The sequence below is a fragment of the Chelonoidis abingdonii genome, chromosome 20 (genome assembly GCF_003597395.2).
Source record: "Chelonoidis abingdonii isolate Lonesome George chromosome 20, CheloAbing_2.0, whole genome shotgun sequence".
Classification (NCBI taxonomy): domain Eukaryota; kingdom Metazoa; phylum Chordata; order Testudines; family Testudinidae; genus Chelonoidis; species Chelonoidis abingdonii.
Window position 1 is genome coordinate 24,154,226 of NC_133788.1, and position 16,508 is coordinate 24,170,733.

The window sequence follows — 16,508 nt, forward strand, 5'->3', positions numbered from 1 at the left end:
CTTTTATCCAGCCAGTAAAACAGAAGGTTTATTGGACAGCAGGAACACAGGTTACAGCAGAGCTTGCAGGCACAGTCCGGACCCCTCCACTGAGTCCTTCTGGGGGTTCAGGGTGCTTGGATCCCAGCTAGGATCCCCTGAATTCCTCCCCATAGCCCAAACCCAAACTGTCCTGCCTCTCCTCCTCCAGCCGAAGACCAAACCCTTTTCCTTCTCCTCCGCCCAGCAGCTCCCCCTCCCCCCTGCCGGCTCACATTACAACCTGACTACCTGTCCCTCACCTACAGACATCCCCTGCTTTCCCGTTCCCCACACAGACAGCCCCTACTCCATCACACTCGGTAATCTGAGTTTCACTATGGTTGAATGCAAAGTCCTACATCTAAGCACAGGCCGTCTTCACAGGCTGAGGACTCTCTCCTGGGAAGCAGGAACAGACGTGGGAGTCGCACTGGACAGGTGCTGAACATCAGCTCCCAATGCAACACCGTAGCCAAAAAGGCTAACGTGATCCTTGGAAGCACATACACGGGATCTGAAGGAGCAGGGAGCTTATTTTACCTCTGTGTTTGGCACTGCTGCAACCACTGCTGGAATCCTGAGTTCAGTTCAAGTGCCCACAGTTCAAGGAGGACGTTGATAAATTGGAGAGGGGTCAGAGAAGAGCCATGAGAAGGTTAAAGGATTAGAAAACCTGCCTTATAGTATAGACTCAAGGAGCTCAATCTTTTAACTTGGAGAGAAGGTTCAGGGTGACGATTATTGTCTGTGAGTACCCACATAGGGAACAAACATCGATTATGGGCTCTGCAATCCGGCAGAGAAAGGTCTAACCCGAGCCAACGACTGGACATTGAAGCCAGACACGTTTAGACTAGAATAAGGTGTAAGATTTTAGCAGTGAGGGTGATTAGTCACTGGAACCATTTCCCAAGAGGCTTGGGGGATTCGCCAACCCTGGCCGTTTTCAGATCAAGACTGGCAGTTTTTCTGAAGGACACACTAATGAATTCAAGACAATCTCTGCTCTGGATTGTGCAGGAGGTCAGACTATACCACCAGTGTTCCCTTCTTGCTTTATAATCGATCAATCCATTTCCCCCATGGGGACATAACCTGGTTTAAGCAGAGTTTGGAGACCCTGGCAGACCAGAAACTTTGAGGGAGATAACAAGGGAAACCTTTGAAGAGCGGGGGGAGGAAGAGGGAAGCAGGGGTGTAGGCTGCTCCCCCAAAGCCCAGCAGTGGGGTGTCTGGATAAGCTGGCCCTACCTGGCTATGGACACAGAGTCGTGCTGTGATAACAGCCCTCTGTGGCGCTCCTCCGAGCTGGGGTGCTGTACCAATGAGTTGTTTGGTGCTGCTGGTCATGGCTCCTGCAGGGGAGTCTCACAGGGCCGCGCAATCCAGGCTGGGCATTCGCAGGGCACTGTGCCCAGCAGAGCGGGAGAATCATAGCATCCGCTGGATGAGCGGCTCATGGCCTGCGCCCTGGAGGGGATGCACGCAGACTGATGGGGGAATGGTGCAGGCAGCCCCCTACAGCCCTGTGGTGGCTGAGAGCTCAGCGGGGCCCATGCATTGCTCCATGGCCCAGTGCCCTGTGCTGGATGCTGCCTGCCTCCTGCACTGGTTTGTTTGGGCTCCTTGTCAGCCACCATGATCAGCATTCAGTGCTTGTGTTCACACTGTCTCCTTCGATCCACACAGATGGCTCCAACGCCCCCAGCCCACATGCACCCTGCTACCACCACAGCCCGAGGCTCAGGGCACAGGGGTCCTCGCAGAGTGTTCGAGCTGAGTCTGCTCAAAGGGAGCCTGGGACCCAGCCCTCTCCATCACATCCAGCCCAAAAAGCGCCGTGGCTGAGGGTGACCTCCCCTGTCTGCCGATCCCGGCACACTAGCCCCATCCAGCCCCCAGACAGCAGCACGGCTCACATACCCCTAGCACCCACCCCTCATGACTCTGCACCAGTTCCCAGACCCCTTATGGGGCTGACCCTCGCTGTTCACCCCAAAGAGCACAGCTGTGGGCCACAGCACACGCCCTCCTGAGGGCTCCATGCTCCCGGCTCCTTTCCCTCTTTTGCTCTGCAAGCTGCTCCCAGCCCACCCCAGTAGCAGCTCCCACCTCACTGAGAATCCCAAACTCTGCTCCACACCGTCACAGGAGAGAGCCCGTGGGGGCCCGAGGGGCCCCCTGCTGCCACGCTGGGAGCAGCCCCATGGGCTCAGCCCTGGCAAGGTGAGTGCTGGGGGCAGGAACATATGGGAGGTGCTAGATGCTGGTCACAAACAGGGACAGGGAATGCCCCCTGCTTACCTGCTGGGGGAGAGACAAAGGGGCTTTTCGAGGGGCTTGGAGCCCCAGCAATAGAAAGGATGTGGATAAAAAGTATCTGAGGACTCCCCATCCCTCACAGCATGGCTGGGGAGCAGATAGACAGGGGCCTCGGGCTCCTCTTGCTGGTGCATTTGTAGTGACTACGGGTGCTCGGCAGCTCCTGTCACTAATGCAGCCAGACGCAGTGAGATTCCTTTAACAGATGTAAGCTCCACAACAGAGATAAACCTGAAACAAAGACATGGGGCGCGCAAGCGGTGATGGAAGAAACGGCCCTGGGATCCCAGCAGAACTGGAGCACTTCCCTGAATGTAACCCTTGTCTTCAAGGCATGGAGAGCGAGCCAGCCTGCACGCTGCCAGCTCTCGCAGTCTCTGGGCATGCACCTGCTTAGCAATTATCTGAAGTGCTACCTCTGTGCACAGCGGAGTGGGAGCTTTCCAGAGCCCCTCCCCTGCCAAGGACAGAGCAAGAGGCTCCCCACAGGGGGTGGGAAGGCAGAGCCCACTTGGGGGCGAAGGGGGTTTGTTAAACAGCATGTTTGTGTCCCTCCTTCAGGCGACTTTCATGAACAAGAGCACGACCCAGACCCCAAGCCCACAAGGGCGGCAATGTCCAAAGCCACCCAGAAAGTCCGTGTTAACGAAAGAACCAGGCCTCGTGACTCCTGGCCCTTTGCTCAGTGCAAGGCCCAGCTAACCACATGCCCAGCCAGCCAGCTGGCAGCCCCAGGATGCCCCCTCCGAGTACACGCCACGCTAGGGCCTTGACTCAGTCCAGACTCCAAGAGGAAGGGCATCCCCTGCGCTAGCCAGGCTCCCCAGCCAAGCCCTGCGTTGTCAGCTTTCAAGCCTGAGAAGAGGTGGCTACAAGCCACAATCGTCCTGCCACTGTCACCTCCCCTGGCTTAGGCCACACCTACATTGCAGCCTGTATTGGCAAAACCAATGTCGCTCAGGGGCGGGAATGGTCTGACCCCCTGCACCTGAGCGACAGAAGTCACAAACTGTCTGGCCATTGGCTGGGCCCAGGAAGCCAGCGACAGTCACATCTGATCCTCTAGGGATCCCGGCAAAGATCAACACCTTCCCACCCCCCATCCCTGGTTAGATATGCAGTTCACAGGGAAACTGAGGCACGCACAATAATCATACAAAACATTAAGAAAACTCCCCAATTTGTCATGCCCTCCGCCTTCGAATCTGAACTGAGCGGAGTTCCTTCAGCTAATGGCCTGGGGAAGTGCAGGTCCTACTCTCCGTAACATCTGCAATCCCATGAACCACCTCCATCTCCCAATTCTCGAGGGTCAGACTCCACTGCAGGAGCCCCGCTCTTTGGTATAGCCCGTCAGAGAAGAGTGGTAGGTATACACAGTAAAGTGCCTCCCAAATAGATATGACTGCAGCTTTTTAAGCACCCACTCCATGGATAGGCATTCCTTCTCTATGGGCGCTCCCAGGGCAGCAGCTTCCTGCTCAGGTACCCGACAGGGTGTCTCTCCCCCTTCACACTGGCTTGCATCAGCACCGCGCCCAGCCCAGCATCTGTGAACGCCATGAAGGCTTGTCAAAGTCTGGCACTGGGCCCTTGACTACAGTCTCCTTCAGCGCCCAGAGAGCCCCCTGGCACTGCTCGGTCCAGACCACCTCGTCTGGCTTCCCCTTCCTACATAGCTCCGTGATGGGGCTGCTAGGGAGCTCACATGGGGTACAAATCTCCGGTAGTGTCCCACCCTCCCCATAAAGGCCTGGACCTGCTTCTTGGTTTGGGGAGCAGGCCATCTCTTGACGACCATCCACCTTGGCCGGTTCTGGCTTCAGTGCCGCTCCACCCGTGGCCCAAGGTAACGGACACCTCTGCCATCCTCACCTGGCACTTCCAGCCTTAATAGCCATCCGACCTCCTGAAGTCACCCAGCCCCCTACCTCCAACTGGGGCACAGCCTACTCCCACGGTCCTGCTAAAAACAGGTACCATCCAGGACAACCAGGGCAAAGGCCCCCGTTGTCCCTCTGGTAAAACTGACCCACCCACGCTGCAGTGGCAGGCAACTCAGTCGCTGAGAGCGGAAAGGCAGGAGAGCAGAACTCCAACAGAGCCCCAAAAGGGGAGAATGAATCAGAATGTCAACCGTCCAGGCTCCAAAGGCGTCCGTCAAGTAGCCCTTTGGTGAGAAGTACATAGGGGCCAACGTGATCTAGGGATCGCGTGCCTTACGCCTGGACATAGGGAGCTAAAGGCGCCGGACAGGCTCCCTCGTTGACTGGAAGCTGCTCACCACATCCATGGAGCATCGACTCAATCCCGGCACAGGACCTGCACAAGCGGTGCTGACTGGGAGGCAGAAAGGACGATGTCTGTCAGCGCAGCCCTAGGCACTCGGTGAAAAAAGAAGCCGGACCAAAGAGCAGAGGCCTGTAAGCTAGAGCTTCCAGCATAGCCAACACAGCGCTATATAATTGATAATAGGCACGAGAAGCCAGAGCACTAATGAAGCCAGAGGAATACAAAGCCGCTGTTACGCGCATAGACGAGTCCCATCACTCGCAAGCAGTTCTCTCTGACCGCGAGGCCAGCGTCCATGGGGAGTCAAGGCTTGGATTTCCATTGGCTTATCCATAGCGAGAAGCACAGGCTCAGGCAATGCTATAATAGTGCTGCAGCCGCTCGCAGTACGCATGGCCCCAGGCCATGGCGAAGGCCCTGCCAACCGAGGTGCAGCTCCGGGCTCACTCGCTCGTGACTACGACAGATAGGCGGACGTTTTTCACAGCCCTGCGCGTGTAGCCAAGCCATACCAGGCCAGACCAACATCTCAGTGTAGACAGGACCTCGCAACTCCCAGTGGTAATCTTCAGATTACAACACCATAGCTGCCACGAGTACAAGAGAGAGAGGCTCAGGGCCAGGCCGGAACCAGGCAATGGGCGCGGCCTGGGCTCGGGGCCAAGGCGTGGCACCTAGGCCTGGGCAACGCCCGGGTGCTGTATGCGGGGCGCGTTGCACCAGGCGTGGGGCGGCGCCCGGGGGCGCGGCACAGGCCCCCAGGGCACACAAGCCCTAACCCTGGCCAAGCACCAAAGCGCTTCCAAGCTTGGCAGGCCAGGGGCCACCTCCGCCGAGCCCCAGTTCCATCGGCAGCCCCAGCCTTGGCCACAAGCTCCAGGACTCAGGACCATAAAGCCAGGCCACACCGGGCCCGCGAGCTGGGCCCAATAACAGGCTCCCAGTGACCCCTACGCACAAGACACGTCGCTGAGCCCCTTCCCACAGCCAGAGCCCCACTGCTCACTCCGTCGCCTCTCCCCCACCCGAAAGCCTCAGTGGCAGCCCCGCCATCGCCATCACAACTAAGTTGGTTAGTGCTACTTCTGGGGCCTCCGCCCAACAATTCCAACACACCAAGGCACGCGCCCCCAAGCATATACATGCACATGAACCTCCCCAGGCAACATAGTCAGCCCCCACCACGGCACTACCCCCGATATACACACAGATCCCGCCCTCACACAACAGCAGCAGCCACACCCATGGGCAACACCCCCACAAAACACAGAAACCCCCCCCCACAAGGCACACAGCCCCCACCCAGTGGCGAACGCCCCCCATATACACACAGATTCCCCCTCTCCCAGCACACAGCCCCCACCCATGGGCACCCCTTCCACACACATATACACACAGCTCCCCCCAACAACCCTCTCTCTTCTCATCCCAGAGGACCCTCCATTTTCAACCCCACCCTGGGAGACCCCAGGCGGGGTTGCTGGGAGGCAGGAGCACCCCATGCAGGGCAGGTAGACTGCGCTGCACACAGGGACTCAGGCTCACGGCTCCTTCCGATATCCCCTTAATCTGCTGCCTTTGAAGTTGGACCACGAAAGCAGCTCCGTGCTGTGCAGCACACACAGTCACCTGAAGGCACAGAGAGCTCCCAGGCAGGCTGTGACGAGGCCCAGCCCGGGGCGCTCCCCAAGTCCCGGAGGCCGGCAGGAGGCAGCAAGACACTGTGCCAGCTCCCCCTGCTCACACCCGCACGGCCAAGTGCTGCAGCACCCCGGGGCACCAGGGCTGGCTCAGAGGGCAGAGCAGGGCTAATGGCCACAGAGCAGACACCAGCCTGCTGGGGAATGATGCTGCCACCAAGCCCAGCTGACACCTACATAGCCCAGAGCCACAAGCAGCAGCACAGTGCGCTGGGGACAGAGGGGCCTATCACCCAGCTGCTCTGCTCCTCTCCTGTGCAGGGGGGTGGGCCGGGGGTTACTGGTAGTGCTACTTTGGGAGGGTGCCCTGCTGTGACCCTGCCTGCCAGCTGTCTGGCTAAGGGCAGGTGGGAAGAGAAACCAGCCATTGCACCAGGCAGATGGATGCCAGGGAGTGTCATGACGCCGCACAGTGCTATTGGCTCTCACTCCCTGTGTGCAAACAGAGGAAGCTGGGGGACGGTTACAGCAGGCCGGGGAAAGAGATTAGCCTAAATCCTGCGAGGTGCCTCAATCTGCTGCCCTGCAGAGCTGAGAGCTCTGCTCAGCTCCCAATGGCCTCTCAGCACTTCACCCTCCACTTCTGCTTCTGCTGGGCTGCAGCACATCGGGAGGGAAACAGCATGAGGACAGCGGTCTCCCTCCCCCCACCCCGCCTCTCTGTGGGCCCATGTGAGCAGCTGGGAGAACCCGCATGCCCAGGCACAGACCCCCACCTGCAGCCCCACAGCTGCCTGCCAATCACAGCTGCCCTCTCAAGCCCAAGGAGCGAGGGGACAGGATGCCAGGGTAAATGGGCAGCAGGGTCTTTCCCCTGGAGCCCAGGATGAGCATGGTGCAGAGGCCATGGCCAGTGAGGCAGGGGCTTGGAGGGGCTCGAGGGAGCCCCTTTCTCTCCCAAAGCAGCAGGCCACTGAATGGAGAGTGCCCGAAAGCACCAGCCTCTCAGAGCTCACCTGCTGCCACCAGGCCATCCCCACTGCAGCCCAGAGCGCTCCTCGGCACACAGGCCCCAAGCTCACGTCAGCCAATTGTTAACACGGGCACTGTGACCCCAGCGAGGGCCAGGACATGCTGAGCTTGTCGGCTGCTGGCTCAAACGCACCAAGGGCTGGGGGCAGAGCCAGGCAGTGAGATCAGCCCAACAGCATGGTTGTCTCTCACAGCTCGCCGCTCGCACGGCCGCATACATTCAACCGCTGAGTGAACACTGGCCAGCCGCCCCACCCCGCACTGCACAGCTGGGCACTACCTAGCGCAGGAGATACCAACTACATGCACAGTGGGCAGCTCCGTGGCAGGAGGCAGGGCCACGGAACAGGCAGATCAATGCTTTAGCAAAGCTGTTTGATGTGGGGCATTACTTTTCTGCCCTGGGGACCTGTCTGGTGAGATGCCAGGATGTGTGGCAATGACAGACACCCCTTCAAAGGCAAAGAGCCTACGTCTTTCACTCACCTTTCAATAATGTCAGCAATGGTGCATGCAAACATGAGGAGCCCTTCGGGCATCTGCAGAGCCACTAGGAGAGAGACAGATGCCCAGAGTTAGGATGCACTGAGCAGATCATTTCCTCCACAAAGCGAACCCCGGGTACAAGCCTGACAACACCTCTGGGCACACTGAGCCAGACCTAACCCACACACAGCTCAGCCCTTCCGCCTTCAGCATCCACCCCAGAGCTCCTTCGAGCCAGAGCTGCCCCACAGCATGCTGGGATGCTCGCGCACTTAGCCCATAACACCCAGCATTGCTGCTGCCGAGTCAGGAGTCCTCTGCACTGGGGCAGCTGCAACGCTCTGCTCCCTGGCCACTCTGGGAAGGAGTCTCACAACACGGCAACGGTGCAGGAAGAGGAGAGCTGGAGAACTCCCTGTAGCTGGGTGGTGAACCCGCCCGGCACAGCGAGAAGCGTGGCCCCAAGGTGCAGGCCAAGCACCAGGGCTCAGGGTTCTAGGCCAGCACCTCTGTGCCCAGGCCCCACGTACTGCAGCTCAGCAATGAGCCAAGGCCCCCCTGGGTGTTGGCCCAGGTGACAGGCAACAGGTTTAATGCAAACAGCAGGAAGTGCCTCTTCCCACACACACAGCCGGCCTGAAAGCTCGCTACCAGGGTGTGTTGCGAAGGCCAGAAGTAAAATGGGTTCCAAGCAGAACGAGGCTAGGTCCATTGTTGGCCACTGGCCAGGGACACAGCCCATGCTCCAAGTGGCTGCCAGAAGCTGAGAGTGGATGCCAGGGGCTGGATCACTTGATAGTTGCCCTGTTCTGTTCACTCCCTCTGAAGCACCTGGCACTGTTGGAAGACAAGATCCTGAGGCAGGTGGGCCGTTGCTCTGACACAGTGTGGCTGTTCTAATGCTAACAGACAGACTGGGACTCAACCCCTTTGCTGTCCTCCGGATCCTCTGAGAGGCGAGGGACAGTCCCCATGCTGGGCTGCTCTCTGCGGGAGTGGGGACCGAGCACCAGAACTTTGGCCTTTAGCTCCAACTGCAGGTCCCATTAATCCCATTATTCTCTTAACTCTAGATCCCACTAACACATCTCGGCCTTAATGACATGTACCCACGGTCTCCCTGGCTGACAGAAATCCCCAGGCTACTGAGCCTTGCCTGGGCAAACACCAGCTCTATTTAAAGACATTGTTTTAGGCCAATTGGTTGGAACCACGCTAATCTCCAGCTGCCCCAACTCACAAAGGTCTTCTAAGTGAGATCAGCTTAGACCAGCCAGGGAAATCCGGGCTTCAGGCACCTCAGAAGGGGTCCCAGAGCACCGCTTCCTACCCAGCCAGCCTCTGCTGCCCTGGGACGTCTGGAAAGCGGCGTGGCCCATATCTGCCAGCCATTCCCAGTAGGGCTGTCAAGCGATTAAAACAATTAATCCTGATTAATCACACTGTTCAACAATTTATTTCCATATTTTTTGATGTTTTCTACATTTTGAAATATATTGATTTCAATTACAACACAGAATACAAAATGTACAGGGCTCACTTCATATTTATTTTTTATTACAAATATTTGCACTGTAAAAAAACAAAGAAATAGTATTTTTCAGTTCACCTAATACAAATACTGTAGTGCAATCGATTTATCATGGAAGTTGAACTCACGAATGTAGAATTATGTACAATAAATAATTGCATTCAAAAATAAAACATAAAACTTTAGAACCTACAAGTCCACTCAGTCCTACTTCAGCCAATCGCTCAGACAAACAGGTTTGGTTACAATTTGCAGGAGATAATGCCACACATGTCTTGTTTACAATGTCACCTGAAAGAGACAATAGGCCTTTGCATAGCAGTGTTGTAGTCGGCATTGCAAGATATTTGCATGCCAGATGCGCTAAGGATTCATATGTCTTCATGCTTCAACCACCATTCCAGAGGACATGCGTCCATGCTGACGAAGGGTTCTGCTCAATAACAATCCAAAGAGAGCGGATCGACACATGTCCATTTTCATCATGAGTCAGATGCCACCAATAGAAAGTTGATTTTCTTTTTTGGTGGTTCAGGTTCTGTAGTTTCTGCATTGGAGTGTTGCTCTTTTAAGACTTCTGAAAGCATGCTCCACACCTCGTCCCTCTCAGATTTTGGAAGGCACTTCAGATTCTCAAACCTTGGTGCGAGTGCTGTATCTATCCTTAGAAATCTCACATTGGTATCTTCCTTGCGTTTTGCCAAATCTGCTGTGAAAGTGTTCTTAAAACAAACATGTGCTGGGTCATCATCCAAGACTGCTATAACATGAAATATATGGCAGACTGCAGGTAAAATAGAACAGGAGACATACAATTCTCCCCCAAGGACTTCAGTCACAAATTTAATTAATGCATTATTCTTTAATGAGTATCATCAGCATGGAAGCATGTCCTCTGGAATGGAGGCCAAAGCATGAAGGACATATGAATGTTTAGCATATCTGGCACGTAGGTACCTTGCAATGCTGACCACAAAAGTCCCATGCGAACACCAGTTCTCACTTTCAGGTGACATTATAAACAAGAAGTAGGCAGAGTTATCTTCCGTAAATGTAAACAAACTTGTTTGTCTGAGCAATTGGCTGAACAAGAAGTAGGACTGAGTGGACTTGTAGGCTCTAGAGTTTTACATTGTTTTGTTTTTAAGTGCAGTTATGTAACAAAAAAAACCTACATTTGTATGTTTCATTTTCAGGATAAAGAGATTGCACTATAGTACTTGTATGAGATGAATTGAAAAATACTATTTATTTTATCGTTTTTACAGTGCAAATATTTATAATAAAAATAATATAAAGTGAGCAATTTAAAATATGTGTTCCGTGCTGTCATAGAAATCGATATATTTGAAAATGTAGAAAAGCATCCAAATATATTTAATAAATTTCCATTGGTATTCTATTGTTTTAATAGTGCAATTAATCGCAATTAATTTTTTTAATCGCAGTTAATTTTTTTGAGTTAATGGCATGAGGTAACTGCGATTAATTGACAGACCTGCTTCCCAGATAAGGAGCACAGAGCCCAGCACACGCAAGGCAAGAGGCACTTCACACTCCCCAGCCCAGATATTTCAGGGTCCAGGGCAGGTGGCAGAGCTCCAAAGAGTCCAACTCACAGCACCTTGCTCTGAGCACTAGCACCGTGCTCGTCCCACTGGAGCAATGAGTGCCCAGGGCTCAGCACAGCTGGCTCGAGGAGCTCTGAATCCTTCCTCCCCAGAGGGTACAATCAGCTCCAGTCCTGGGCCCCGGACTGCTGGCCAGAAAACAGACTTGCCTTCCCAAGTGAGGTCTGTGGTTCCTGCACGTGCCGGGAGTGGGTGGGGGAAGCACAGGACAGTTGACTTCTCCTCCGTTAGCATAGCATCTGCCCTCTGTGCCCAGCAGCTCTCCACTGGCCTCTCTGCTACCACCCAGGCCCATCACACCCCTCCCCACCGGGCACTGGCATGAGGAAGGCCTGCCCCGAACTCCTGCCCTCTCGGGTCCAGATGCAGCCCCTTGCCAGCGAGCCACGCGCTGGTCTCTGTATGTGCACATCTGAGATCCCAGCACGGCTAATGGTTCAGCTTCCAATATTCCATGAGAGGCTAAAACCTAAATCCAAGCCGCATGTTTGCATTTCGTTAGAACAAAACACACAGCACAGGGGCGCCCAGGCAGCGCCTTGGCCAGGACAGCCCCCACACTCCTCCATCGCCTCCTCCCAACCCGAGCACCCCTGGGGGACAGGGCATGATGGTCTGGGCCCTGAGAGTGGCCAAACCAAGACAGGAGTGACACATACTCAGATCTCTCAACGGTCCCAGCACCTTGCAGTCCTCAGTGAACCTGCCAGGGCAGGGCTGCCGTCCCCACGTTACCAATGGGAACCAAGGCAGGCCAGGGATTTGTTCAAGGTCCCACGGGGAGCCTGCAGCAGGGCAGAGACCTGAAGTGGTTCCTGGCAGCTGCCCTAACTCCTGGGTCATCCTTCCCCTCAAAGGTCACAAGAGCATCCCACAGGTCCTTCGGTGACTCTGTCTCTCTCTGTGCTCCTGGCCAACGCGCCACCAGCTGCTGGCAAAGGCACTCCTGGCCCGATCAAACATTCCAGGATTGACGCCTCCGGCTGCCAGGACCCCCGCCCAGTCACAACCGCGAAGCTGCAGCTACTCAGCCCCTCTACTGTGGGGCGCCTGTCCACATGATCATGTCACAGACCCCACTCATGAGCCCTCCCCCTGCCCACCGCCTGTGACAGCCCATGCTCACCTGCCCTGCACCAGCACAGCCCACAGTAACAGTTCAGACATACCAAGCACCTCTCCCTTCCCAGTACCCACAGGTGCTTGCTCCTTTCATCCAGGGCATGGGTGGGCCAGGGGTGAGGATCGGGAGTCTGACGCATCACTCTCTGCACTGTCAGCCCATGAGGAACGGGGCTGAGCAGGCTTGGCCAGTGACCCCAACCAGGGAGAGGGCTGGGGCATTTACTCTTCAGCAGCTGAGGCCATGGGGGAAATAAAGCAGCTGCCACCAGCTGAAACCACATCCAATTCAGAGATGCCCCAGCAGAGACCAGGGCACCTGCGCCTCCCTCTCCCCAAGCCTGGAAACACCCAGCCCACACAGTCAGGAACTCATGCCTATGCCTGTCCTTCCCCATGTAGCAATGGAACGGCTTCCCAAGATCCCAATGCCATCCCCTACCTTCGGGGAGCCTTGCCCTTCACCCATATTCCACCCGGGCACTCACTCACCCGGGTGTACCCCCAACCCCCAAAGGCTCAGCCAGGAAGCACAGGGAAAGAGGAAAGAGACAGAGCGCCATAACTGGAGCCCTGGCCAGCATCCCAGCCCAATCTCCATCAGGATGACAGCTCCATGGGACTCAGCCCATCCTGTCTAATGTGATTATAAACCTGAGATACAAACACACTAAATCGTCAGAAGAGTTATGGCCAGCTCCTCATAACATGAAATGCCGGCGGTGTGGCAGCTGCTTCCCAGCCTGACTGACAGCTTGGCACAGCCAGCATCCATCGGTACATTCCCCTAGGTAACCCAGCCCAGCTCCTGGCCTGGCCTTACAACACACCCTCTCCGGACTGACTGGGACCCACACACTGGCGAGGGCCATGCACGTTCTGACTCAGGAGGGGCCAGGGCTGCGACAATAGGGTCAATGGGATCTAGCCCCCACGTAGCCCAGGCGGTGAGCTGGTGCATGAAGCCCAGCAGCTCCATTCTCAGGCTCAGCTCTCGGATGGCCCCAAGCGGCCACGTACCTTTCTTTGCCTTGGCCTGCTGAATTCTCCAGACTGTCTTGTAGATCTCAAAGTTATAGTTGCTGGGGAGGGCTCCAACTGCCTCCTGCAGTTCCTTATTAGTGAGAATTGCCTCGGGGATCTGCATAGCCACCCGTCGGCGCTGGGGTCCTCGGCCTGCAAGGAGAGCCAAGGAGCTTCTTATACAGAAGTGCAAGGAGCCAGAGGATCCGTGAAGAGTGGGAAGGCGCTCAACAGCTGCACGTGCCACACCCGACTCCGTTAGCTACCAAGGAGTTTGACACCTGGGAGACAGGCCATCACACCAGCAGAGCCGCGGGACAGCCTGGCTCCATCCAGCCAGCAGTGAGGACTGGTTGGGAGGCACAATCAGACATGCTGGATGTGTCACAAAAAGGGACCCACCTATTGCCTCCAGAGGCCTGATGATGCACAGGGCCGGCTCTAGCCATTTTGCCGCCCCAAGCAGGGCGGCATGCCGCGGGAGGCGCTCTGCCGCTCGCCGGTCCCGCGGCTCCAGTGGACCTCCCGCAACGTGCCTGCGGATGCTCCACCGGAGCCGTGGGACCAGCGGACCCTCCCAGGCACCCTATGGGAGGTCCAGCCGGACCGCCTGCTTCCTCCCGCGGCAAACTCCGGACAGCGCCCCCTCCGGCATGCCTCCCGAAGCACGCGCTTGCACGCTAGGGGCCTGGAGCCGACCCTGATTGATAGCATCCATCAGGAGATGCCATACTCACGCAAATGATCCCAGAGCCGGAGCTTCGGACCCTTCTGCTCGCCTGAGAAGCACAGAGGACCCACAGTCCTGTAGCCATTCCACAAGCAGAGACCACACAGGGAGTCCCAACACCGTCCTTCCCCAAACCAGAGAGGACCCAGTGACACAGGACAAGGGGAGGATGTTTCCACCCCTCAGCAGCCAGCTCCATAATGCGGGGAGGCACCGAGCCTGCTAAATAGCACAGACCAAGGGGGGGGAGGGGTTGGAGACACAGAGTAACTTCATGCTCTGACCCCTCAATAAATTAAAGGCAAGAAAACGATGTAATTACATTCAATCTTGCTGAGTGACTCGGGAGCAACTGGAGGGGGCGAGGGGCAGCTGTCGGGGCCTGCATTGAGCCCAGATTATAAAATCCAAATAGAATTAACTGGGAGAGGCTTGGCCACAGCCCCCACCCCACTGACATGCACAGAGATGGGAAGCCTTGCCCAGAGGCAGAAACCCACTGCCCAGGGGCTGCTCAGCACCACTAACCCGGCAGGGAAAGCTCTGCTGAGCAGCTAGGGGCAGCACCGCCTTCCAGGAGAGGCAGTGGCCAGTCACTCGAAGCCAAGTTCAGGGGAAGGAGAATGACGACTCCCAGGAGAGTAGGAGTCCAGCCAGTGACAGCTGAGGAGCTGGAGCCTGCTCCAGCATGACCCTATCGCCCCAGCTACATGAGGCCTAGAAAGGCTTCTGTGCAGAGACCCCTTCCACTTGCCAGCTGCCCTGCGTCCCCAGACAGTGCCCCCAGCCGTCATCCAGGGAATGAGGAGAAGTCCTTTGTTCTCTCAGGCAGCTCCACTGCTCCTATCCCCAGGCCTTGAGCCAGACCCCTCCCCAGCTAGAGCCTGCCCCAAGAGAGCTCCCTTTCTCCCTGCTGGTCCTCTGCTCTCACAAGGACTCCTCCTCCCTACCCAGCCAGGACCCCACAGGAGCTCCCCATCCCACCCCCTACCAGAGTCCCACCAACTGGCACAGAGCCAGCACTGCCACAAGCGTGTCCACAACGCCCTGTGGAAGAGGCGGCAGCTGGCTGGCACTCCTGTAGGGGCAGTGATCTGGCAAGGGAAGGGCCGGTGTTACTTCTCCAGTATTTCACTTGACAAAGTGATGGGAGCGGTAAAGAGCAGGTTTCTATTCCTGTTTTACCATGACTGCTCAAGACCCTTTTGTGGGACTCTGTGAATCAGAAAGGCTGTCAGCAATCCGAACCCTGCCAGATGAGCTGATGCAGCATAAGGGCTGCTTTATTTATGCTTGCAAAGGGCCCTTTCATGACAGTGCCTCACAGCGAACAGGTGTTCATTGCTGTTTGAAGGCCAGGTGACTCACGAGCTGCTTTGCCCACTCACTACATGAGTTATCCAGGCTCCTGTGAAGCAAACTGCCCAGATAAATTAACCACAAAGTAACTTAAACAACTGAGACGCTGAAGTTCTTAGGGCTGACTGGCTTCATCTCAGCCATGCCAGGAAGGAAAAGCCCCTGCTGATTTTTCTGTCCACCAAGTAAGCAGCAGTCAGAGGTGACTGTTAGCGGGTTACTGGAACGTGGACTAGATCTGACACTGGAGTCAGAGTATATATTCAGAGCACAGCTCCAAACTGGTGAACCCACCCTTCTCAATTCAGGCAAACTTAATGTCCCACAGCAGCCACTCCCAGCAGAGCCTCTCTTCAGACTAGCCAGCAGCATCTCTGCGCCACGCAATGTGTGTGTCACCTCCTTATGCTCGGGCCCAGAAGCTAGAGCTGCACAGGGGTAGGGTGCAGGCCTAGCTCCTGGGAAAAGCACCCGGCAGATAGGGTTGCGACCCTCCAGGTTTGGCCTAGTCTCATGTGATGAAACCTCCATGAAACCGTCCAATCAAACCAGGCAACGCTCCCACCGTCCTGACTGGCACGTCAGAGGCGGAAGGGTTGGTGCGCAGCATGACCGGGAGAAAGGGGGCCGTGCAGCCACTGCCCCACGCCCCGAGGGGCCAAAGCTCGAGGCATCTGATGAGAGGGAGGGGCAGCCCTGGGGACCGGCCGCAGCGTGGGAAGCGCGCACACTCCGCTGACAGACAAGCACGGCTCCCGGCCTGCAGAGAGCCACGGGGGGCGGCAAAGGCCCCGGATCCCGTTCCCCTGGCGGGTCGGGGAGCGGACCCGGGGCCTTTGCTCTCCAGGCTGGTCGCCAGCCAGGGGGATACGGGCCAGGTCAGGCTGGGGCTGGACTGAACCAGCCCCCCCGGGAACGGCCCCGGCCCTGTCCCTTGACCCGGCAGCGGGCGGGGTCCCTCGCGCCCCACACAACAGGGTCCCACCTGGCGCCCAAGCCGGGGGCTCACTCCGCGCCAGCTGCTCCGGCGCCGCCATCGCAAACAAACCCACGTGGAGGCCGGAAAGGCAGCGCCAGTAGAGCCACGTGCGAGCCACCAGATCCTAGACAGGAGCAGTCACCGACCGAGCAATCGAGCGTATGGGGGCGGGGCCTCTGGAACTCCCTGCCCCTGGCTTTTCCCATGCCACCGGAGGGAGAGCTGTGCTCCTGCGCTGCAACAGCGTGGGGGGCTTGAACAGCGCCGAGCGCCCTGCATAGCATCCCCCTGCTCCTGCTCCTGGAGTCCCTGCATAACACCCCCCGCCCCTGCCTGCCCC

At 56.9% G+C, this 16,508-nt stretch overlaps 1 protein-coding gene across 1 annotated transcript in view; it reads right to left on the bottom strand.

Moving 5' to 3' along the window:
• DPH1 (diphthamide biosynthesis 1) overlaps positions 1-16,238 on the bottom strand; it is a 61,080-nt gene extending 44,842 nt beyond the window's left edge. Inside the window, exons 1-3 of the mRNA XM_075073963.1 lie at positions 16,175-16,238; positions 13,098-13,253; positions 7,794-7,857 (exon numbers count right to left, since the gene is read on the bottom strand). Of these exons, the coding sequence (XP_074930064.1) occupies positions 7,794-7,857; positions 13,098-13,253; positions 16,175-16,226 (272 nt within the window). The 5' untranslated portion in view covers positions 16,227-16,238. The remainder of the gene's footprint in view (positions 1-7,793; positions 7,858-13,097; positions 13,254-16,174) is intronic.
• Positions 16,239-16,508: the final 270 nt, after the last annotated feature.